The sequence below is a fragment of the Lingula anatina genome, chromosome 7 (assembly GCF_051362555.1).
Source record: "Lingula anatina isolate TDL-2025a chromosome 7, LinAna3.0, whole genome shotgun sequence".
NCBI classification, from domain to species: domain Eukaryota; kingdom Metazoa; phylum Brachiopoda; class Lingulata; order Lingulida; family Lingulidae; genus Lingula; species Lingula anatina.
Genome location: NC_141773.1, coordinates 975,222 through 999,894, shown reverse-complemented (window position 1 = coordinate 999,894; position 24,673 = coordinate 975,222). Strand labels below are relative to the sequence as shown.

The 24,673-nt window shown below is 36.7% G+C and overlaps 2 protein-coding genes across 3 annotated transcripts; one reads left to right on the top strand and one right to left on the bottom strand.

Annotated features, from left to right (window-relative positions):
* LOC106157443 (large ribosomal subunit protein mL45) lies at positions 1-10,206 on the bottom strand. Its single transcript, XM_013533100.3, has 8 exons — positions 10,113-10,206; positions 9,545-9,700; positions 8,581-8,716; positions 5,790-5,854; positions 4,929-5,080; positions 4,277-4,331; positions 1,167-1,316; positions 1-544 (listed from the first exon to the last, which is right to left on the bottom strand). The coding sequence occupies exons 1-8, from the start codon at positions 10,167-10,169 to the stop codon at positions 284-286; spliced, it is 1,032 nt and encodes a 343-aa protein (XP_013388554.2). The 5' UTR covers positions 10,170-10,206; the 3' UTR covers positions 1-283.
* On the top strand, positions 10,085-22,006 carry LOC106159733 (eIF5-mimic protein 2). Of its 2 annotated transcripts, XM_087017183.1 has the most exons (15): positions 10,085-10,255; positions 11,608-11,737; positions 12,097-12,176; positions 12,826-12,882; positions 14,422-14,515; positions 14,728-14,837; positions 15,107-15,172; positions 15,634-15,769; positions 16,418-16,527; positions 16,849-16,935; positions 17,197-17,280; positions 17,564-17,629; positions 18,217-18,436; positions 19,784-19,909; positions 20,276-22,006. In XM_087017183.1, exons 2-15 carry the CDS (start codon positions 11,677-11,679, stop codon positions 20,314-20,316), a joined length of 1,338 nt encoding a protein of 445 aa, XP_086873309.1. In that variant the 5' UTR covers positions 10,085-10,255; positions 11,608-11,676; the 3' UTR covers positions 20,317-22,006. The 2 variants fall into 2 exon arrangements, with proteins under 2 accessions (XP_086873309.1, XP_086873310.1); XM_087017184.1 differs by lacking the exon at positions 12,826-12,882.
* Positions 22,007-24,673: the final 2,667 nt, after the last annotated feature.

The following is a 24,673-nucleotide window of genomic DNA, read 5'->3' as shown; positions in this document are numbered from 1 at the left end:
TAATTATTATAGTTGTTTTATTTCTTTTTTGTTTTTGGAAAAATTCTTTCATGTACAAGCGCTTGTTCACTTAACCTGCTATATATTTCAAATACATGATATAACAAAAGAATATACATTAGTTTGAATGTGAACTATACACGTACTTCTGGACACTTAAGCCCTGCAGTTAATTTCTTAAGTGTAATACATCCAGTTTTCTCCAGTGTCAAAAGTTCTATATACAAAATCCTTTATCAGCAAGACCCAAAATTATCTTTCCAGTCTGAACAAGTTTCTTTTCTCACGACTTCCCTTCCACCAGTGCAGATTCTTCTTTATTTTCTTCATCGTCTTCTTCTTCTTTTTCTTCAGGCTCAATGTTTGTTCTTAACACCACGGGCGGCGTTTGCTTGACCCACTCAGGGGTGATTTTGGCGTGAATTCGCCAGCGTCTATGTGGATCAATCAAGTGGGTTTCAAACACGATGTATTCTAACACATCCTTGACTTGGTTCTCGCTGCCGTACATGAGTCTGCCAAAGCGATCATACAGGGCTAAAATCTGAAAAAAAAGTTTCTTCCATTTACAAAATTACTCCAGTAAATTTCACAGAAATTTAATTGAATTCAATACTTTACTTATCATGATGACAAGAAAAAGAAAAAAAAGATTGCAGATGAATGAAATATATCGACAAAAATCACTGATTTACATCTATAAGTTATCAAGAACAATTGTTACTTTTCTATTTTTATTTAAGATATATACTATCCACAACTGAAAATCTCCCAAAGTCATATTTTCTGTTTTACGTATCTTGCAAAGCTGCTTGATTTTCCTTATTCATACTTCTTCAGAAAAAATAGATACCCGTCAATGTAAACTTGAAAATCTGACTGTCTTCTGGAAGACCCAGAAGATGGCCTAAATCCACCCCTTTATGTCACATATCTCTGATTCATACAATGTAGAAAATTAATATAAAACAGGCCCGTAGCCAGCAATTTCAAAAGGAGGGTTCTTTTTCTGAAAAAGTGGACCTTTTCCCATAAAAACTTCATGTACCTAGATCAAATTTTACCCAGAGTGGACCTTTTCCCTGCAAAAGGGGCGGTTCTTTCCAATCCCCCGAACCCCCCCTGGCTACGGGCCTGTACAATTCTGATAGTATTCTAATACCTACCTGTTTTGTGTGGAGCCTTACAGTGACTTGACCATACAGATTATCATCATTTATCATGTTGGCTACTCTCACATGGACTACAACGGGTGGTTCCACGGACTCCACAAATTCCCATCTCAAAGTTTTGAACTTGAGACCATGCGTCATGTCCTAGAAAAATTAGACAAATGAAAAAGGTCAACATTGCTGTGATGCATTTTTTAGTAAATACATAAAATACAGGGGCAAATCCAGGATTATTTGAAGGGGAGGGGGTCCGCGGATGCAAAGCTGATTACCCCCAAAACCCCTTGGTGTGGGGGGGGGTCGGCTTCACATTTTGGGATTTCAGAGGGCGAACAGTGCCATTTGGTATGGCTTATTAAAACTGATTCAGCCAGTCAAAATTCTAATTTCAAGAGGGGACCATTGGTGTGATTTTTTTCCCAAAAATCAAAGGGGGTCCCGCCCCCCTAAATCTGCCTCTGAAATATGTAAATTCCTCAAAGTGCATGTCATTCTGTGTGGCCTAAAATGACGTAAATGATAATTTGTAATTATTTGCAGTCATTTTCTTAGCATTTTAATCAGTTCAGGTGTTAACTAGAGATGCCTGGATTTTCAACCCACTATTGACGTCACAGGTAAATTCTCACTGACATTTTGTTCAATGTATTAAAATAACACCAGAAAATAAATCAAAATCAGTGGTGTATGCATACTTTACCATAATTTTCTTCCATAGCAAATCAGTTACCAGTTAACGATAAAAAATGAAAACTTAAAAATAAAAATATAATAAAAAGAAAATTTTTCAATCTAATCTTGAGCAAAACTGGCCTCTTCTCCTGGTTACTGGATTTCTTAAGAAAAAACAATTAAGCAAGGAGGGGTGGTCTGTTAGAATGAGTGACTTTTGAGAGGGGGGGGGGATGGGAGGGGGGAAGATTCAGGAAATGGGGGGACAGAACACTTCTCATCCACCCCATATCACCAATTTCACAAAAACCAGTGAAGCCTAAGAACAGGTTCAGCAAGTCTCCCTTCCCCCTCTCCCAAAAAAAGTAACACCATGACCTTTCTTTGATTCAGATCTATGACCCAGTTCCCATACCTAGATCGATCTATCAGGATCGACCCATCTCCGAAGGGTTACTGGCCAAAATGCATTGAGCTTATGCAGATCTGATGTCTGGCAACCTAATAAAGCTGTGAGGGAGTAATTAAAACTATCAATAAGCAGCTTAAGTAGGCTTGACAGACATCTAAGCCCCTTAAGCTGGAGGCAATTTAGTGAGAATCCCCTCGGAGATGGGTCGATCCTGCTAAGTATGGGAATGATGTAGTATGGGAATGGGGTCTAAAACATCAGAAAACGAGAAACCAGGTACTTTAAAAAACTCTGCTGAACAAAGAGCCATTGTACTAAAGTCACTGCACCAGGAAATAATAGTTGGATAAGAGTTTTATTTAACATTAATTCACATCTAACTTGACAGAATTGAGGAAACTGTGCAAGTTACAACTTTCAGCCAACCCTGGTCTGATAGCATGATAAAATCTTTTCAGGTCATCGGGTGCCGATTACCCATGAAATAAATGGGTAATCTCTTTTAAGATATTCATTTTGAATAACTTATAATTCTTATAATTCATTTCACTATCATTATTATTTTCATTTTATTTATTTACTTCTAAATCAATCTATCTTATAATTCATTTCATCATCATTATTATTTTCATTTTATTTACTTCTAAATCAATCTTTCTTATAATTCATTTTATTATTATTTTCATTTTATTTATTTATTTATTTATTTATTTTTGTAATAAGTGTCATGTTTGTAATATTAGTAATATGAAGACTGATCCTCTGAATGCAAAGCACAAGGGACTTATATACATATATAATGCGGTAATGGCTCCATTTTTTCAAGAAGGCAAATTGTTAATAATTTCAGATACTGTATTTTATTTTAAGTATTAAATATATTCTTAAAATTAGAACATTCCTATTGAGTGGTAGCAACACAGTTAAAAAGAAGACAACCTAAAATTTCTATTCTATACAGTAAAGACTTAAATGCTTCAAAGAAATGTATTTTAATGATTTAAAAAACTGGCGTTTTTTCCACTGCAATGGTCCAGCCATTACCTTATATATTGTGTCAAATATTCTGAATGTCCGCAATATATATTTCAACTCTCACATTTTACTCAGACTATTTATAAACTCCCTCGGATGCTAAATAGAGAGTTTTCTGTTGCCAGTGGGATGCAATGGCTAGATTGTTACCTGTACGTATATGTAGCCAGTAATCCCCTATTTCTTTTTACCCCCCAGTATGCTAGCCATATAGGAACATTACTATACTCAGTGTACATATAAAAACTAAGTGTACCTAGACAAAACTGACCTTTTCCCAACAAAAATGCAGCTTCGTTTGAAGCTCACAAATCACCCCTGGCTTGGTGCCTGAGAAATCAAAACTAACGCACATCTCAGCTGGCTTAACATGCAGAACAGTTACCTTAAAGGGATAACAACTTTTTGTGTGAAATCTATATTTCACAATAAAAACATTGTTAACAACTCAAGGAAATATAATAATATATATTCTATTTCACCACCAAAAATGGCAGTTAAAGCAATTATTCTAAAATCTGTGCTTGACATCCGACCATGTGACCTCCATAGATGGCTATAGTAATCTCTGCAGAGATTATTACAAAAAAGCAAACTTTCTAGAAAAAAACCAGGCACTAAATTTGAATGTAGAAATGGATTCATTAACCATTGGTAAGAATGGGTAAATTGTTGTTTACCCCAGGAAAATCCATTTTTTGGCCAAAATGAACAGTTGTTATCCCTTAAATTACATGAACTGTTGTAAAAAAATTTATAGGGCATATAAATGAGCAAACTTTGCCTTAAATAACTATTTATGATATTCTCCCGCACTGACTAAGTAAGAGCTGCGTTTGTATTATGCAGATTAATCTGACGACGGGATATGAATTTCGTGAACGTAACAGTTGCCCACAAACCAGCGACGTATTAATCCCGCCATCATTTTCCACCAGCAACATATACTCTCATGTTTAAGGGGATAAATAAGCTGTCTACTTACACTCCATGCTTTGGTCGTTATCAGATCATGCAATCTCTCTTCATTGTCTTGGAAGCTGAAATAAATAAATAACTAAGTTTATTAAAATAAATTAATTAATTAAACCATGGGAACCTGGTGACAATTAATTAATTTTAATTAAGACAACTGAAACACCATGATGCAGCCCACACTCCGTTAAGTTTGGCAAGGAAACACATATTAAATAATCATGCATGGCCACACTTTTACCATCTGGTAAGGTAATGCTACAGAGGAAGCCCAGAATTGCCTTAACTGTGAAAAATGCCAGTCACAAGTGCTCAAGAAGGGTCCTCCAGTCAACAGTCACTGTCAGTTGGTAAATACCTATTTCATCAATATGACAATGATCCCTAGAGGTAACTTCCACACAAACCAAGAAGCTTCTACCCATCAGCAATACATTTTCAATGAACGCAACTGATTTTTTTATTAATTTTTTTATTTCATACTTTTTTGACAATTATTATCATTATTATTTATTATTATTATTATTAATAACAATAATAACAAGTGTTATTATTATTGCTATTTTTATTTTTATCATTTATAAATAAATAACCAAATAAATAAATTACTGGATAGATGAATGAACAAATCATAAAAACTTTTCTTTTTAATCTCATCTTACTTCATCAATAGTTCATGTGCCTCTCTATAGACCTCTGCTGCTTCTTCAGCAAACTCGGGGGCAGACCAGTTAGGTTCGTACTTCTTGATCTTCCGGATGTGCTGGATCTGGGTACCCTTCTTGGTTAGTTTCTCCATCCTGTCTTTTGCTCCCTGGACAAAAATTGATAAGTAAATAAATAAAAATAAATAAATAAATGATTTCCGTTTCAGACCAGATACCAGAAAATCATTTATCAGAATTCGTGACAAATTGGTGAAAAATAATCAGAAACCAAACTTTCATGCATCTTTTCTAGCTAAAATAATCTTACCATTTAGCAAACATGAAGAAAATACAGACAATGCCTCCCACCCTGCTTTTATTCAAAATGTTTTTATGTATTAAGTGCAGTTTAAATGTCATCAAAGCAATCCTAATTTTATGGCTATCAATGATTGACATCCAATTCTCCCTTTTTGCCATCTAGATTGTGTAAAGTTGCATTCAGAAAAGTTGATTCACGGACCTACTGATACGTGGAACTAAATATGTCCGACCCCATATCAAAGGAAGCTGCCTAATCCCTTGATGGTCTTGCCGCAACCACACTCGGAGACCCTGAGATTAAATTGCTATGCCCCAGCAGGCAGGGAGACCCTCAGGGGATTATAGGCATGTCTTTTGACTGGGTGGGCCATATTTGATCTACAAGTCCGAGGATTTTCTGTTCTGAATGCGACCTAATAAAATGCACCAAGGGATTAACATTGTTTCTTATTATTTCTTATACAGACCACAGCATGACTCTGTAGGAAGTAATACAATCTTTAAAACAAATTTTCAGTCAGCCATTATATTGACTTCATAGCATTAACTGACCTTTTTGCTCAATATGGAAACCTTGCCATCTCCCTCTGGAGGAACATATGGATCCATAACCATGACTGGAAAAAATAAAAATTCACCCTAAAAGGCATGTAAATCATGCATAGGTCTTGGTAGAACTTTGAAGATGTAAAACCCTAAAGCAGCAAGATCTATGGGGGAAGTGTGTGTGTGTGTGTGTGTGTGTGTGTGTGTGTGTGTGTGTGTGTGTGTGGGGGGGGGGGGGGGGGGGAGAGGCAGGCTCATCAGTGGAGGGGGCATATTTTTATTATGTAATACGATATTAAGAGTAAACTTTAGAGTCACATCTTTCACAATACAGACCAAAACAAAAACAAATAGATAACAAATCTTCATACAAGATCTATATTTCACAGTAAAGACATTGTAAACTAGAGGATCAGAGAGGCGATACCGCCTCCAAATATTGTACCACCAGCTGGAGCAAGCGCATTCGTATAGACCCCCACATATACAAAATAAGGAACACAGCCACCAGTCTTGTGCTTGACAAGCTGTAAAAATGCAATCAACAAGAATTTTCAAAATATGCAAAAAATATATATATTACTAAAAATGGTACAATCAAAGTTAAGTTCATCGTAAGGTAGGTCAAAGGTCAATTCCAAGGTCACAGTAAATTGCCAGTATATGACTTCCTATTCAACTTCAATAGTAACTATGGGCCTATCTCTGCCAGGTTTGGAGTTAAAAGAGAAAGAAATTAGCAGAGTTCAGTTCATGATAATAAGTAAGTCAAAGGTCAATTTCAAGGTCACACTTAGATTGCCAGTATATGACTTCCTATTCACGTTCAATAGTAACTATGGACCTATCTCTGCCAGTTTTGGAGATAAAGGGGAAGCAAAATATGCAAAGTTCAGTTCATGGTGAAAAGTAGGTCAAAGGTCAATTTTAAGGTCACTTTTAGATTGCCAGTATATGTCTTCCTATTCAACTTCAATAGAGACTATGGACCTATCTCTGCCAGTTTTGGAGATAAAAGGGAATCAAATTTTGCAAAGTTCAGTTCATGGTGAAAAGTAGGTCAAAGGTCAATTTTAAGGTCACATGTAGATTGCCAGTATATGACTTCCTATTCAACTTCAATAGAGACTATGAACCTATCTCTGCCAGTTTTGGAGATAAAAGGGAAGCAAAATTTGCAAAGTTTAGTTCATGGTGAAAAGTAGGTCAAAGGTCAATTTTAAGGTCACATTTAGATTGCCAGTATATGTCTTCCTATTCAACTTCAATAGTAACTATGGACCTATCTCTGCCAGTTTTGGAGATATAAGGGACTAAATGTTATAATTTTGGAGTTACCATAATGTGCCATAAATTTCCTACAGAAAAAATTAATTAAAATAAAGAAAAGGTCATTTTGGTCAAAATTCTTGAAATGGGAGGTGCTCTGAAGTTCCAGATGTTCAAATTTGATGAAATAATGTCATTTTTGACCACAAGTTGTCTGCTTTGCCAAGCCTTATGTTTTATTTTTCCGGAGTTCAAAATTTATTATCCATTACCGTACTGCACATTTTGCTTTCACCACCAATATGTACTTTTTGATACAGCGTAACTCGAAAACCGTATGGAATACAAAAAAACGGAGACCACTTCCAGTGTTGGGCTTTACATGCTCTACAAAATGCAAAAAAGAATGGGTGTCTGGCATTAACGGTTCTTCGATATCTTATGGCCGCTAATTCCGTGAAAATGCACCGATTGACCCCAAATTCACGGAGATGAAAGATGACCTGAAGGGTAACACTTTCCATTAATATTATTAGTTAAGTCTGTGTGGTGTCTGAATAAGACCGCAAATAATTTTTTTTTCGGCAAAAATTTTGTTTTTTTGAAAATTTTGGCCCGTTTGACCTTGAAATAAAGGTCAAAGGTCAAATCCAAGGGCATATTTGAAATCTACACATATGACTTTTGGAAAGCTGTCTGTAGAAATTTTTCCCATAATTCCTTCCGTAGGGGAGATAATTAGCATTTAATTTTGCCATTTTTGGACAAGGGTGCATTGCAATGAGTGCCACACCTAGACCCCAATACCGACAAGGCCCAAATTTTACGTGGAACGAGTTGAGATTATAGGTGACCTAAATCCAAGAGATGGGTATGGAGGCCATTACCGTCTAGGAGGAGAAGCGGTAACGGTGACTTGGCGGCGGAGCCGCAGGAGCCGGCGGAACATACGGGTCGGGACTAAAACCATGTGTACCGCCAGCGCCTACGCTGGTGGTACAATAACTAATAGAAATATAATATATATAGGCAATAATATTTTACCACAAAGTTGGTAGTTAGAGCAATTATTCTGAAATCTGTGCTTGCCATCGGACCATGTGACCTCCATAGATGGCTATACTCTGTAATAATCTCTTAAGAGATTATTGCAAAAAAAAAAAAAAAAACTTTTTAGAAAAAAAACAGGAACTGACTTTGAATGTAGAAATGGATTCAAAAACCATTGGTAAGTATGGGAAAATTGTTGTTTACTCCAGGAAAATTCATTTTTTGGCCAAAAAGAAACAGTTGTTATCCCTTTAAATTAATGTGCCTGGCGTCTACATTTCCTTCTGTACAGGGAGACAAAGCAGTCTCAGGGTCTGACAAGTCATTTAGAAATAAATTATTTTATCATAAATAATATAAATGATCGGATACAAGTGCATGGTCAAACAGTGACTCGTAAGTAGTAGATAATTTCTTTTTTTATCCATATAGTTTCAATTTGTTGTGGAAAACTAAATCATACATGTTCACAACTCACCAGTGCTACTAAGGTCAAATGGAGGTATTTCATTAAAATCTTTAGGTGGAGGAATTCCCCTTTCCTTCATTTTCTCAATTTGCTCTTCTGTCCTGGGAAATCCATCATCGTCTATTTCACCATTCTCTTCAGGAAACTGTAAAAAAAAATTTAACGACTGGAGGGTTAGTTAATAACTCCCACCAGTCTGTGTATGATATAAATGCTTTAGCTGCATTTTCAAAATGGTTTTTAAAAGATAGGTCAAATCTCAGACTTTACGAAAGGCCAAAAAATCTGTCAGGCATTCAATTTGACAAGCTTGAAAATTCTGTCAGACCGAAACAAAAACAAAAAAGAAATACTTAAGGGTAGAAAATAACATAATTGACATGTCATTTACAGTGCTTTAAAGCACAATCATTTTTGGGACAATTTCCTGAAAACTTCTCTTCAATTTTAGAGTCCATGCCTCCTCTTGTTTCCAAAATACTTGGATAAGCACCTGGCCACCGTAACCCGAAAGCATCGCACACTGCAACTAAACGCAAGCGGTTTGATTCCATAACTCGTCCATGCTCGGCCCATACAAAACATTGTAGCCTCTATGTGATATCGCTATTCGCAATGTGCAATGCCTTAGAGTTACGGGGCCCTGCTCTTCTCAATGCCAGGAGGTGTGTCGATTATTCAGTTAAGCTGATTGCACTCAGCAAGAGTCCCCGCAGAGTTGGATTGATCTACATAGACTAATGGGATCTTAGACCAAATGCCCATCTATTTTGACTCCAGATAAATTTATAGTCCTCAAATTACGTCAAACAAGGCGGCTGTTTTTACGACAATGAAAAACCTGCTTAACAGTTCAGACCAACATTTACTTATATACACTTGTGGATAACTTTGAATATATCTTGAAATGAATGAGACCAAACTATCTGTATAAGTTATTTACTACTGAACCCCCTGGATAAACTATAATCACCTTAGCATTTTTCATTTTCCTCTGTTTCCTAAATTTGAAGTGGTTCCACCGGTTGTGCCGCAGTCGAGATTGTTCAAAAACAGCCCCACCTAACACACTGGGCTCACATATTGTATTGGATGGTGACAGCGAACACTTACAGCCAGCATAAAAAATCTGCAGAAAAATATTTCTAATATATTAAGTATATCTGAAAATTTCTATGGATTGAAACAACCTTAACATTTACCAAAATTGATACAGATAAAATTATCAAATATAAACATAAATAAATTATAAATGATATATATTTTAGGCGATTTTATTAAATTCGTTTAAAAATACTTTACCGATTTTGGTAAGTTTTTTGCGATAATGTGGACAAGCATTTTGAAAAAATTTTCGGTGGTTTTTACGTTTAAAAACCACAGGTTGAAGAAATTATTAAAGAGGCTGACAGCCACTTATAACCAGTAATGAATGCATAGGCCAACTTTTCAGTGTGTAGAGTATCAAATGTAAAACTAGAATTAGCTAAGTAGTATTGCTAACCTATGATTTCTAGGCAATACACTAGCAAGGCACTTACCTGAGGTTTAAATTTGACTGTATTATGAGCACAGCGTGCTAAGATTCGAGCAGCCATGCTTATTTTTTGACCGGTAGATGGCACTGCGTCACAAGACAAGCCCCAGTTTTCGCAAGAATTCTGTCTGTTTGTCGTCAACAAAGGTGAGGAAACGTGCGAAGTAAAATCTGTTAGCATTTTACATGTGAATATTGTCACTATTTGATTATGTATCTATATACCAAATAGCGTGAAGATTTTCTTTAGTTAAGAGGATGTTTCTGGGCAAAGATTTGTGGATTTTGTAATTTTCATTTACTTAAAATTTGAAGCCGAATCACACTTGGTTTCAAAGGTTTTTGTCTCCATTTGAATGGAGTCATACATGTTTTAAATCAAGTAGATATATTATTTGTTTAATCATAAAGGTATATATCTCGAGTACTAAACTGTGATTAAAAATTGCAGTGAATGGCACTATAGTGAGCTACTTCGGCTGACAAGTGGGTAGATTTGAACCATTTGTCGTTTGAGAGAGAATTTCATATTTCACTGCCCTGTCTTCGAGTATTTAGTTTTTGGTCTTGAGAAGGTGTAAGACAACTTTCCATACTTCAGACTTATAGTGTAAGATACCTGTCAAAAGGCGAATGGGTTTTAGTTATGATTTTTTTGGTCAGTTATAACTTCCAGGATAACTGAACACAAAGCTTGTTCAAAATTGAATTATTGTTTATTCCCACCTCTAATGTTTTCACACATCTTGGTAACTCTTAAAGATCATCATTTGTGTTTTCTGTTTTCATTTATTTTGTAGAGGTGAAATATGGTGTAGTTTGTTCCTTGATTCAGACACTGTTCAAACACGCATTGTGAGATAATCTTCAGTTTGTCTTGAAAGGGTCCCCATTTAGAACAATTAACTGACTCTTAAACTTTAAAGTTTAAGATATATATATATATTAATGAAAACGTAATCGTCTTTGTAGATAAGATGCTAAAAGAACACATGGCTAGTTTTGTACAGTGTTAAATTTTAACTCCTTGGTATGCAGATAATTCTTTGAGACAAGGAGGTCTTTGTTGTTGATTGTATTTTATGAGTCATCATCATACAAAAAGTTAAGTATTACTCATTGGGGTTATTATTATTATTATTTCAGTTTATTAACACATGCAGTAAACTTGCATATGTCATCTGGCCTATTTTACAGTATTTTTAAGAAATTGATATGATCATCACCTCACTGACATCATGTGACTTGAACAAATATTATTGTATTTTTAGTATGTGTGTGTGTGTGGGGGGGGATCTATTTATATAGCACACAAGACAACTTCTAAGTGTTAAGATTTGTTTTATTGTAGTTCACATTTCAAATAGAAAGGAGCAATCACTATCACTGGTCTAGCTAGCATTTTGGCTAACAGGAGATCAGGCTCAGCTCTCCATTTGAACATGTTACAGTTTCTACTTTTATTTGAAATCTTCATGATATTTATTTTCTATTTTTAGAATACATCACAAGACAGACTCCACTTGTTTTTTTAATTTTACTTGCCTGTAATCCACCTCGGAATTTGTATGAGTCAGAAAGTAGAAAAACCAACACTTTCGGGTCAAAAGATCAAGACCAGGAAAAGGGGTAGGACATATGATTTGTTTTGCAGGGGCGGATTTAGGGGGTCTTCTGGGTCTTCCGGAAGATGGTCAAATTTTCAAGTTTACATTGATGGTATCTAATGTTTCCTATTGGAAAATGGTCAAAATTGAGGATGGATCAAGAAAGATAATTTGGAAGACTGTCAGACAAGATCTCTGGAATCGCCCCTGTTTTATAAATCATCTTCACAGTTATAATCTTAACAATTTAAGAATCTTTAGAGGATTTTCTGCTATGGGCCAGGTTTTTGATTTTAGCAATGGTTAACGCATTTTCCTGATGCATAATTTATATTTCTTTAAGAGTCTACATGGTCATTGTGATGCTTTTTTTATCCACAGATGAAAAAGAGAAATACGATCCTTCTGGATTCCGCGACACTGTTGTCCAAGGGCTAAATGAAGCAGGAAATCTAGAACTAGTGAGTGTTGGTGTGGTCTGTTGATGACAAGAACAGTGACAGGGATCTTGTATACTTTCCAGTTAATTGGTAGTTGTATGTATAAATCTATGACTGGGTTCCCATGCCTAGATCGATCCATCTGGATCGGTCTAACTCCCTGGGGAGTCTCAGTAAATTGCTGTCAACTCAACCTGCTTAAATGTCTGTCACGCCCACCGAATCAGCTAGGGGGTTAAAGGTAATTATTGCCTAACAGCTTTACTAGGCGTGACAGACATTTAAGCTGGTTGAGTTGATAGCAATTTGGTGAGACTCCTCAGGGAGATAGATCAATCCAAATATCTTTGGGAATGGTCCCTATATAACAACATCCCAGACTACGTATATATCACTAGGATGGGGCCCCAATTTTCATTCATGTCACTCGTGGGGATTGTCTTGGTAATGTTTTCATACTTAGAAGGATTTGTGTTGTTAAAAAGTTGAGGTCAATGTGTGTGAATGAAGGCAGGAAGGAGTGAATGAATGAATAAATAACATGAGATAAAAAGTTTTCCAAAAAGTATCTGTTCAGTCTTGCAGCTCAGTCAGAGTTTTATTTTCTCTTCTGAAGTATGTGTTTTAGGGGTTCCTTTTTTCTCTTTCCTTTTTTTCGTATTATTTATAGAAAGCGCTAAAAGCGTTGGATCCTGATTTTGCTGGCCCCGTTATCAGCCACCCGGAGGTAGGGCATGCATGTGCATGCGAACGCCAACATGCACCCATTCGCATGTGGGTTTTGAGAAAAGATCTACTAACATGGTGCATGTGGAGGACATGGAAGTTAAATTTGTTGGATTGATCTGAACTGTTTTCTAACCTCAAACGTTTACAGAACTTAGCAGCATGCAGGAGAGTTGGGCCATGGTTGAAACTCCCTTCCAATTCGTGTGCGCGTCCGCACATACATGAAATTCTTAGGCTGCAATCAGAACAGTGGACTAACTAGTCTGAGGGGCAGTTTTGGCGACCCGCTAAAAACTTGCTGTCTGCTAATAGATGCCGAATAGATTCCCCGTGGAGAAGTATATATTCAAGTGGGTAGGCCATATTTTACCCTAGGACTAGTTAGTCCACTGTTCTGAATGTGGTCTTTGAGGTGAATTCTATTTCTCCCCCCCCCCCCACCCCCACCCCCCCCTTCCTCCAACCTAAGCCTTGTTCTGGCCTGATTTTTCTAGAAAATGGTTCGAAAACCTATACAAAAATTTATCCAGAATGAAGATTCTCAAGATTCAAGCTCTTAAGTATGGAATTATTACCAGTGGTTGGAAATATATCACTTACATGACAGAAATTTAATTAAAATCAGAAAACATACCAGTAAGTTCCCAGTTTTAGAATAATTTCAGCAAAGATCATGTTTTCACATACGCGTGTGTGCATGTACACTGTGGAGTGCAAAGGTCATCTGGACTTCTGAACATCAGTAATATGGTGCATATTTACCTTGAGTGGCGCTTTACTTTTTTAATGGTCCGTACTCTTGATATTCTTCAGCACAGTTCTGGAGGATCTCATGTATAGTTATGATTTGTGTGGCTACATTGAAGCATTGTCAGCCAAGTTCATGCGCTTGACTGTTTATTAACTTCCTGACCAGGATTTATGCAGCTTTACATTATATAAATTGAATGACATTGTTTTGCATTTTGGGGATCAAAATTAATTAAAATATTTATAAACCCTGCCTGATTTGAGTTACAATTAACATTAATTTCAAAGTAATATCTTGGCATAGCATGAAAATGATTTCAGTCATAGTAGAACCAAGTTTGCCCATTTTCAGAATTATCCTTTTTAGACAAAAATACTTGACAAAAATCGGTCCATTTCAATTCTGTAAATATCCTATCCAATGCTGGAGTAGTGCTAGCAATTTTTTTCGCTTAGCCAAATCACCACATTTTTGTCAATTTGTTACCTTTTTCTTTAGCCAATTTAAGTCAGTTTTAGCATTTGGCTAAATTGGCGAGTGTTAGCGCTACCCCAGCAATGTAAACTGAGAAACTATTGGCCTAGAATTCTGGAATAATTGGAGCAGTTACAATTTTTCTTGGTTAAAAAAGACCATGATTTTAGGTTTAACATCAGCTTCTGGTCAAAATTTCTTTCACAAAGGAACTTATGACCAAAACTTGATCTGGAGATTCTTTGTGAAATGTGACAGTGGCTTGTTGTATGTTTCACTTGTAAATTGCGGAGTTCTTCCATTTGATTCCAGGTCTCCAAATATCTGGACAGCGCCGGGTCAAAACTGAACTATCGCGGGTATGCGGATGCCTTGTTTGACATCTTGTTTGCCGGTGGTTTGTTAGGTAAGTGGATGGAGATAAGTATTATCAGAAGATAGGTGTCTCTGGTGGTCAAGACAGCCCCGATGATGATCATTTAATAATTCCTGACAAAGTATTTTGGAGGTATCACTGATCTAATGAGTCTGAGGGTTAAGTCAAAGAGAATAGAATAGAATTTTTAGTAGAAGTCCATGTATTTACAATAGTGATAATGATTTTCTCCCCACTTTCAGCCCCTGGGGGGAGTATAATCAAAGATGCCAAGCCGGGGAAGGAGTCGTGCAGTAACATCTGCGTGTTTGCTGCCGAGGACACGGTGGAATCCCTCAAGGGGTTTCACGAGGTGGGTCTAGAACTCCTTAAAATGTTTCATTTATTCTCATGAACAATTTGACATATTTTCTCTTTGTATCTTTCCCCCTCCTAAAAATAATTAAATAAAATGATAATGATGATAATAAACGAGTGAAAATAGATTGATAGAAAATAACTATTTTTGTCTGTTTTTCATGTATTGAGATAGAATATTTGACTTTTTGAAGCCTGATATATTTCTGTACCTTTTTCACTTAAATACATAATAAATATATCCAATGTTCTCAACTTTCCCAGGTGTTCGTGAAGCTTATAAGGCGCTACAAATACCTGGAGAAATCCTTTGATGAAGAACTCAGGAAGGTGGGTGTACTGTATCCACAGACCATCAGATCCGCAGATCAAATATGGCTGACCCACCTGAAAGCTTACAGTGTAATCCTTGCAGTTTCCATTAGGGGATTGTGCAGCAAGCTTTCAAGTGGGCTGTGCATCTATTAATCCAAAGATTAACTTGTTAGGAATAGGCCCTAAAAGTTACTATGACAATTTTTTAATATGATGCCAAAAAATCCACTTACCAGCAATGAGAATGTTTTATTTGCTTATTTATTCAATCATTTGATACATAATATCAAAATGTTGCATTATTTTTCCCCTCAAGCTATTGTTGTTCTTGCAAGGGTTCTCATAACATTTGATACATAATACATATTACAGGTTTATTATTATTTTTTTCCTCAGCTATTGTTGTTCTTGTAAGAATTCTCAGAACATTTGATACATAATACATTATATGTTTTTGTTGATTTTTTCCCCCTCAGCTATTGTTGTTCCTGCGTGGGTTCTCAGAACTGGAGAGGAAGAAGATAGCCATGATGATAGGTCTGTGTATCTCCTCTAACCTGGCAGGTGCCCAGTGTCTCAGTAATCTCTTTGATGAACACTTGGTCAAGGACGGTGAGTTCAGGGAGAAAGCACAGACCCATGACAAATAACTAACTCAGAATTAAGCGTGAATTAATTTTAATTTTGGATCATCACCGAAATGGAATCACTTTTAAGTTGAAAATTCATTTCTAATCTGTCTTAGAAATTTGATCAAAATCTGTCCGTAACTTTTTGAGTTAGGTGACAAATGAGCAAATAGACTGACAGAGGTTAAACTTGAATTCCTTAGCAGAGGTAGAGATAAAATATAAAAGAGACAACTCGGGTGGGGGGAGGGGGGGACAAAAAGAGAAATATACATTATTGATTTTCAGAACCTAAATACTCCCTAGTAGTAGGCTAAAAAAGGTGTTTTGATTGTACAAGATATTCCTTTGCTTACCCAAGTGTAGTAAGTAATTACCATGTCACTTTCAACCCAACTTACCTTTGTAACATGAGTGTTGAAAGTAACAGCTGTCACAGGTATTAACATTAAACTGATGCAGGTAATTTGTTAGTATGTCTACTTTGAACTGAAGCAGTGGGTTTGGGTTGAATATGCATTTATGAAGTTATAGCAGCATTTAGGTGAAGTACTCTTTTACTCATATGTAGCAGCAGTTTGGATTGAATATACACAGATAATTTATTTGTTAATTTATGCCATTGTTTCAGGTCTTGCACTGGAGTTTGCCACAGTATTGTTTGCCACAGTTCTTCAGGAGAGGGACATGGCTCACCTCAGTGGTGCACTGAAGAAGGCTGGGTTGGACAGTAGACTACTGGTAAGTTATATATGGACTACATACTGTATCTAGAGATGAAGAAGGCTGGGTTGGACAGTAGACTACTGGTAAGTTATATATGGACTACATACTGTATCTAGAGATGAAGAAGGCTGGGTGGGACAGTAGACTACTGGAAAGTTTTCTGTAGTTATAGTAATTATAGACATTAAAAAAGTCTTAAAAGCCAAGGAATCAAGGAATAGACAATTAATTTTTGCCCCATTCCATATGTGTAACTAGCATAATGGTTATGTGGATATCCCCACAACAGATTTATTTTATTTATTTATTTATTTATTTTTATTTGTTTCTTTCTAGGAACTGATTCCAATCAACAAAAGAACATCGGAGAACTTTGCTGCTCACTTCATGGATGCTGGACTAAAACAGGTTGTGGAGTTTCAGGTGGGGAGTCTGAACATTTATCAATAAATAAATCTGAGATGTAGAGCAACAAAATTTGAAGTTCATCGGCAAAAGTGGCTCCTTATTTTTGCCCAATTTTCCAATTTTATATCTTTAAAAATATCTTTCGTGAATAAAATATATTCTTGTGTACAGTTTTTTTTTTTAAGGAGGGAAAGAAAATACGAAAAAAATTCTGGTTACTTTTATCCCGTTCTCTTAATGTATTGAGACATTAAAGCTGATGTGTTGATATTCCAGAAAGTCCAGCAGAGCACCAATATGAAGAAAGAATTGCTGAAGGCTTTAGATACAATGATCAAGGATGAGGAACCTGTGAAAGAGGTAGGGCTAGGAATTTTTCGTAAATTTTCCAGAAACAAAATCCCCAAAGTTGCCATCTTTTTACCAACATAGCTTTTAAAAATTTAATGTGAGAAAAGACTGTTATATTCAAAACAGCTATTGACGCAATTGTAAAATTTAGTTTGTGATAATTGATGTTTGATTTTAAATGTGTATGGTTACTCAAAATCACCAAACCTTTGGTTGCCTTGGAATTATTTTAATGCCATGGGGGTCCATCTAGGCTTCAGTGCCTTAGCCTACAGTGCCATCTATATTTCAGCTCATAGTCCTGGTGCAGGAACAGATGAAGAAACATGCTATAACTGAGCAGGAAGCTGTTGTCTTGGTAAGTGGTTTATACATATTGCTATAATGAATATTTTTAAATATTGGTTGCCTTATGGCTGATAGGTGTCAGTAGTATCCAGGACAAGCCCAATGATGATCTTATTTTGATTCCTGACTAATTATGGAGGTATCACTGATCTAATGAGTCTGAGGGTCCTGTCGTGATTATTTGTCCTCGCTCACAAAACCCCAAGCTGCAACAAATTATGTTATATCCCACAGACATTTAAGTATTATTTTGGAACTTAACAATCAGACATATTCCCCCCCCCCCTCCTCTCTCTCTCTCTCTCTCTCTCTCTCTCTCTCTCTCTCTCTCTCTCTCTCTCTCTCTCTCTCTCTCTCTCTCTCTCTCTCTCTCTCTCTCTCTCTCTCTCTCATATACTTGTAGCAAAAAAAAATGATAATAACAACCCTCTGTACTAATGTTTACATATAATAATGCAGTTATTTCAGTAAAGTAACAACAGTACAGTTTCACTGCTACATTTGTACTGTACATTGTCAGTAAGAAAGACTAATCAGTCCCTGTATTCATAAATCATGATGGTAGTAGTAATGTGGAGACCCACTTTCTTATCTCAGGTCTGGAGTCGTATCATGAACTCTGTGGAGTGGAACAAGAAAGAGGAGGTGGTTGCTGACCAGGCTCTGAAGCACCTGAAACACTACACCTCCCTGCTGGCGGCCCTCACCAAGAGTGGGAAGAGCCAGATGGCGCTACTGAACAAAGTCCAGGACTACTGTTACGCCAACATGGCCTTCATGAAGGTGTTCCAGAAGATTGTGTTTCTCTTTTACAAAAGTGAGTCCAGATCTGAACCTGTTTCTGAAGTTGTCCGTGTGTGTGTGTGTGTGTGTGTGTGTGTGTGTCTGTGTGTGTTTATGTGTGGGTGGGTATGTTTGTGTGTGTGTGTGTGCATGATTTATTTCTATTAATTTGTTTCTATAGGATTTCTGGAGAAAAACATTTACAATTTTACACACCATCAATATCTTTAAACTTCTGCTATAATATCTAGTTCACGCTCGGCTGTCACCTTGATTGGATACTAAACGATTGTCGTAAAATCGCTAAATGATATTAAAACCGGGTGCATAAACTTGAAAACCACCTACAACAACCTTGGACTACCACATTAATCCAATACAATGCAAACATAAACTATAACAAGTGGTTAAAGCCTTCAAACCGAATGTCGTAAAGTCCCCATATACCTCCATAGAGACAATAAAATAGAATGAGCTTGTGAAACAAGAAAAATCCAGTTCCAACAGAATAATCGAAATAAAATACTGCCGGGCATCGGAGCGGCCTAAAACTTGGCACGCTTACCGCTAATACTGCAGGCTACATCATCCCGTCGCTCGTTTGTAAATTCCGTGCATGGCATACGCACAATCAAACAGTAAAAAACAAATTCTCGGGGTGTCGTTGGCCAGGCCCACTCTAACCTACCATTACGAAAAAGAAGCCATGCCATTGGACAATGCGACCTCTGCGGTTACGTCATTTCCTGAATTGGATTGTTGAGTGGACCTAGCCAACGACACCCCGAGAATTTGTTTTTTACTGTTTGATTGTGCGTATGCCATGCACGGAATTTACAAACGAGCGACGGGATGATGTAGCCTGCAGTATTAGCGGTAAGCGTGCCAAGTTTTAGGCCGCTCCGATGCCCGGCAGTATTTTATTTCGATTATTCTGTTGGAACTGGATCAGGTTTGTTTCAGAAGCTCATTCTATTTTATTGTCTCTATGGAGGTATATGGGGACTTTACGACATTCGGTTTGAAGGCTTTAACCACTTGTTATAGTTTATGTTTGCATTGTATTGGATTAATGTGGTAGTCCAAGGTTGTTGTAGGTGGTTTTCAAGTTTATGCACCCGGTTTTAATATCATTTAGCGATTTTACGACAATCGTTTACTATCCAATCAACGTGACAGCCGAGCGTGATCTAGTTTTAAAAAGTTCAAATAATAAAGGGACCAAACATGACTTGATAAAGTTTATTACTGTTTGCCCCCAAACTGCACTGAAAGCTTTGGCATTTTTTTCTGGTAAAATATTACTTGTGATTGAATGGCCTAAGATTGGGCCACCTTTACTGTGGAGCCCTGCATTAATTTCATGCCCTCTATGTTTCAGTGGACGTTCTGAGCGAGGATGTAATCCTGAAGTGGTACGAGGACCCCGCGGCCACCACCAAGGGGAAGAGCATCTTTCTGGAGCAGATGAAGAAGTTTGTGGAGTGGCTGAAAAATGCAGAAGAAGGTGAGGTTGACTTTTTTTTTAATATGTCGTAGACTGCAGCTGGTGGGCTAATCGCTAATATTGAGCACTTAAAATGGTTTTTAAGATCATGAATTTAACAGGTTGAAATTTTACCCGTATCATGATTTTGGTTTCTCGTGTTGAAAACTCAACAAATCTTTTTTTTTTTTTTGTTTTTTTTTTATGTGTAGCTTGTGTTATATCTCTTTAATAGAGCTATTACATCTTAAAGAAAAGCTACACTTTATCCTTTTACAGATAAAAATGGATTTTGAATAGGTCCATCTCCCTGCTATAGAAATAATGATATTGATAATGCTATAAATTAAAAGAAATTTATATTTTTACTTTATAATTTGCTTCCAGAATCTGACGATGAGGAAGAAGAGGATGAAGAAGAAAAATAAATAAATAAAGCGGCAGACATGGACAGTTTTTATGTATGACTTGAGTTCAGAACAGGTGACATTGCCTAGCCAGTCAGAAAACAGTTATGACTACATGCCAAGGAAAAAAATGAAATGCTCTCGGTGGACAATTTTTGTTCTTTCCTTTAATTTGCAGCAGTGAAGAGTTCTGTGGATGAATTGCTTAACACTGCACGCACAACGGGTGAATTACCACAGCAAGTTTGACCTGCTGGAAAGAAAAGGGGAGGACACTTAACACGCAGAGCTACTATTTTGCTACATATTCAGGAATTTTTGTAGACAATTTTTGCCCATCTATTTGCCCCATGTTAACGTAGGGACATCTGGGGTCGTATTACCGTAAGATATAATTGCGTCAAATCTGATTGTCACACCACATTGCTATTGTATTATGAAATATGTGACTGATGTCTAGGTAAGCAGATACGATGTCACCATTTACTTAATCCCACAATGTTAACTGTGACTTGACTGTGTGTGTTATGACATCACATTTTATGTTGTGATATCACAATGCACACAGTGATGTCACATGGTGCATGATGACATCACAGTAAGCTCTAATGTTACCATGTACAAAAGCCAGTGCCCATATAACTACACCTATCAGGGAGACCGCTATTATTACAGTAATCATTATCCCTTGTATGGCACTGGTATCAGTGACAGTTATATCTGTTTTTTTTTTTATAGTAAAGTAACTGTGACAGTATTTTAAACATTGATCGACCCCTGCCAGTGCAGCTGTGAAAGTTCTTGTCTACTAAATGGTGCTTCCAGCAAGACCTAAAAGGTAATTCACGCTAGGTGTGTTAAGCTGGACCACGCCCCCGCCCTACTCCCCCCCCCCCCCCCCCCCCCCCCCAATTCTATCTCTTGTTTCTTGATAAGTTAACACGAAGTGCTGTAATGCGTTCTCGTCTGCACAGTTTTGTCTCGTAAGTTGTGAGTACTGCATGGATATTTTATTAGCGAAATGTATGTGAAGTGGCTACAAAACCCTGAAGTTCAAATGGCTGGTTTTGACTGAGTTTCCCCCCATATAAAGTTTCGAAGATCTTTTTCCATGTCTTGATTCTATGGGTTAAGGGCTAAGGGGCATTTTTGTGTTATAGTGTCCAAGATACAAAACTGACAAAAGCGTTTTTGTGGTGGTGAAAGTTGATGAAGGGATATGATCCAGATGAAAAAAGGAACTTCAGCTGCTTTTTTAAAAAAACAAAGTGTAGTTCGTGTTACCCACACTGCTATATCAGCTTATGTGTACTCAGTACTAGCAATTTATTAGCAGTATCCAAAAAGTATTCATACAAAGGTCAATATTCAGTAATTCCTGACGTATTCACTGTTGATTTGATAGACGTAGTTTGATCGTTTTTATAGCCACATTTTATAGAGAAAAGTCCTTTCTGTACTTAGTATGTTTTTGTTCAGTACTTTGTACTGCAGTATTCAGTATATTGCAGTGTGGGTAACTGATACACACACGTCTCAGCCATGTAGGGGTCTGCAATAAATAAATAATTATGCTCATGAAAATGAAAAAAAAAATTAAGGGAAGTTAACTATGACTCCAATATATTAGTACATTATACTCAATACTGTGACTGTGTACCATAGAGTGAACATTATGAATAAATAAAGTTTTTGAAGAAATGAATTTTAACTCCTGGGTACTTGTTGGTATTGTATTTTTAAAAATACGATTTTAAAAACGTCTGCCTGTTTCACAAAATGTCTTAAGCCAAAAAATTGTATTTAACTGTTCACGCCAGATATTTGGTCTACAGATCCCGGTGAAACCTGTACCACTCCACTTACTTAAAAAAAAACTATTTCATCTAAAAAGATAGCTACTAATTCTTGGGAAGGGTAAAAATGGACTAAATTTTTGGTTAAAAAGTTCAAACTGACTTTCGGTTTTTTGTAATGACTGGGCCACGGGACGCTATTATTCAGGGCATTTTCTGACGTCGCAGATGTATGTGTCCGGACTTCACCCCAGTCCTCCATGTCATTACTCCCGGCATAATATTCTATTCAAATTATTCCCCACTGGTGTATTTATGATGAACATAATGATATAGGGGTTTTTTGTCTGACCTCATCTCGTCCCGGATATTCTCTACATTGTTCTCAGTATGGTTATCTTATTGCCACTGAAGTCATGTGAGTTTGTACTTCGAAGTATTAATCCACCATACTCAGCCTTGAAGCTGTTTTCAGATATGAGTGGCAAACATTTATTTTTAGAATTGTACGCGTTGACGAGACTTCGCTTCCAAATGTAAAAGATCAGCAGAAATTTGTGGGATTTTCCCGTTAGTCATTGAATGGACGGCTAGCTACGTTTTTCGCCTTGTTTGATCTTTTTTTATTTCTGACATCCAGCCAAAATCCTTTTCGCATGAACTTTTTATGTGTCAACGTTAAGTAATAAAAGAATGGGTCAATGTGTCAAGATGGCGGTCTCGGATCACAAGATAAAGTTACCACTTCTACTGGAATAACCCGTTTCAACACAATAACATATTCTGAAGGCTATCAATTATCTATCACGTCAGATATTTTCACACAAAAGAAATCTTGTCAAAGATCTTTTATAAATACACCTGGGTCTAAATTTGACTGTGAGAAATGAAAATTCCCCACTGTCTATACTTGTGTCTTTTCAACGTTGGGTTTTCCCTGTCAAAAACAATGAATTTGTCTCGTCTTGATACTTCATAACTTCCTTTTAGATCGTCTGTGCTTATATTTCAAAGTTACGTTTGAGATTTTGAAATTTTTGATGAAATTAATTCTCCCCCGCGGGATTGCAAGATAATGTGATAATCAAAAATTTCATAACACAACTTTCATCTTTAGTCTGGCATCATATAGCCATTAAGAAATTCCTTTGGAATGTTTTGATGACTTTGCAGTTTAAGTTGACCGGGGTTAGTTACATGGCATTTCCGGGATGTTCCAACACAATGGTTAAAAACCACTGGAGGTGCAGTATTTATCATTAAATCAAATACCACCGCTCTTCTAAATTTTGGTTTAAACAATTTCTTTAACAACGTAGTAGACGAGAGTTTAAGTTACTAAAATGTGCAGATCACAAAGAAGGGGGATGGTTTAGGCTTTTGTTTCGCTTATAAAGTTATTTTATTTTATTTCTATGTTATTTTCAGGGTTCTGGGGGTTCGCAGCCTGGGGGGGGGGGGGTGCTTGTGGCCCATTGAGTTTCTTTCACATTTTTTTTAGATATGTGTAACCTACCACCTACATTTAGAGATAAACAACACTTCATACTTGGCTTAAATATTTATTTTGAAAAATGGCACAATAACATTTTAAATATTTTTTATTTTACTTTTCTATATATTATTGTTATTTTTAAATGATTACATATACAATGGTGGCTATTTAGAAACGCATAGGGTCAAATGAATACATATATTTACTCATTTTGAATAATCTTATCATTCGATTGTTCGATTTTGAACTCTGGTGGACATCATTTGTGGTCTGATTTATAGCCTTAAATCTTGCAGATAAAGTCATTTTGATAACGTCTGATGAAGTCACAATTGTTTATAGTAAGATTTCCCTCTCTAAAATCAATCAATAATGTGTATTCTTCCAAGAATTTTGGCTGCCTGACAAATTTTCCCTATGATTCATGCACCCGCTTAGATATTTCGCTATGTGGTAAACACCGGAATGTTCAAACACACGACCCAAACTGAGACATTGCTCTACAATTAAAATACGTCTATTAGCACACCAAGGGTTCATTCCCAATGCAACCATCGTTCTATACGTAGATCGATCCACCTCCGCGCCGACTTTCGCTGAATGCAATCAGGCTAACACGCCTCCAAAAAATAAAGGGAAACTGTTAATAATAAGAAACAAGAGGTGTGCTAATCTGATTGTATTCAGCGATAGTCCCTTGCGGAGTTGGCTCGATCTACGTAGAACGATGGTTAAATATTGGGAATGCGCCCTATGACATTGCTATTTTCCTTTACTTCAAATATGGTTTTCACTTGCGGACTAACCACTCGTCTAGGGGGTGGTTTGGGGGGGGGGCACAAGCATGTTACAGAAAACGATAATTTTACTTGAATATATATAAAACAACGAGGGAAAATGGCTTGGCATTGTCTTATTTCGCTTATTCGAACGTTTTTAAGGGTGAGAGAGGTTCCTACAAAGCTGTTTCACTAAGGTTTTATTTTATATTTCCCCTTAGATATAATCGACATTGTGTGAGACATACATTTTAATGCCCCAAAAGAGAGAGAGAGAGAGAGAGAGAGAAAGAAACGATACTCCATAC

What these genes read in the sequence shown, in the direction of transcription:
- LOC106157443 (XM_013533100.3), bottom strand. Translation starts at nt 10,169, where the DNA reads ATGGCTGCTCGAATCTTAGCACGCTGTGCTCATAATACAGTCAAATTT. An exon ending in CAGTCAAATTTAAACCTCAG is followed by an intron (nt 9,701 to 10,112) that starts GTAAGTGCCTTG and finishes ATTTTTCTGCAG; the next exon opens with ATTTTTTATGCTGGCTGTAA. An exon ending in TAACGACCAAAGCATGGAGT is followed by an intron (nt 1,317 to 4,276) that starts GTAAGTAGACAG and finishes TAATTTTTCTAG; the next exon opens with GACATGACGCATGGTCTCAA.
- LOC106159733 (XM_087017183.1), top strand. Translation starts at nt 11,677, where the DNA reads ATGAGTCAGAAAGTAGAAAAACCAACACTTTCGGGTCAAAAGATCAAG. An exon ending in GATCAAGACCAGGAAAAGGG is followed by an intron (nt 11,738 to 12,096) that starts GTAGGACATATG and finishes TTTTATCCACAG; the next exon opens with ATGAAAAAGAGAAATACGAT. An exon ending in ATGAGGAACCTGTGAAAGAG is followed by an intron (nt 17,281 to 17,563) that starts GTAGGGCTAGGA and finishes TCTATATTTCAG; the next exon opens with CTCATAGTCCTGGTGCAGGA.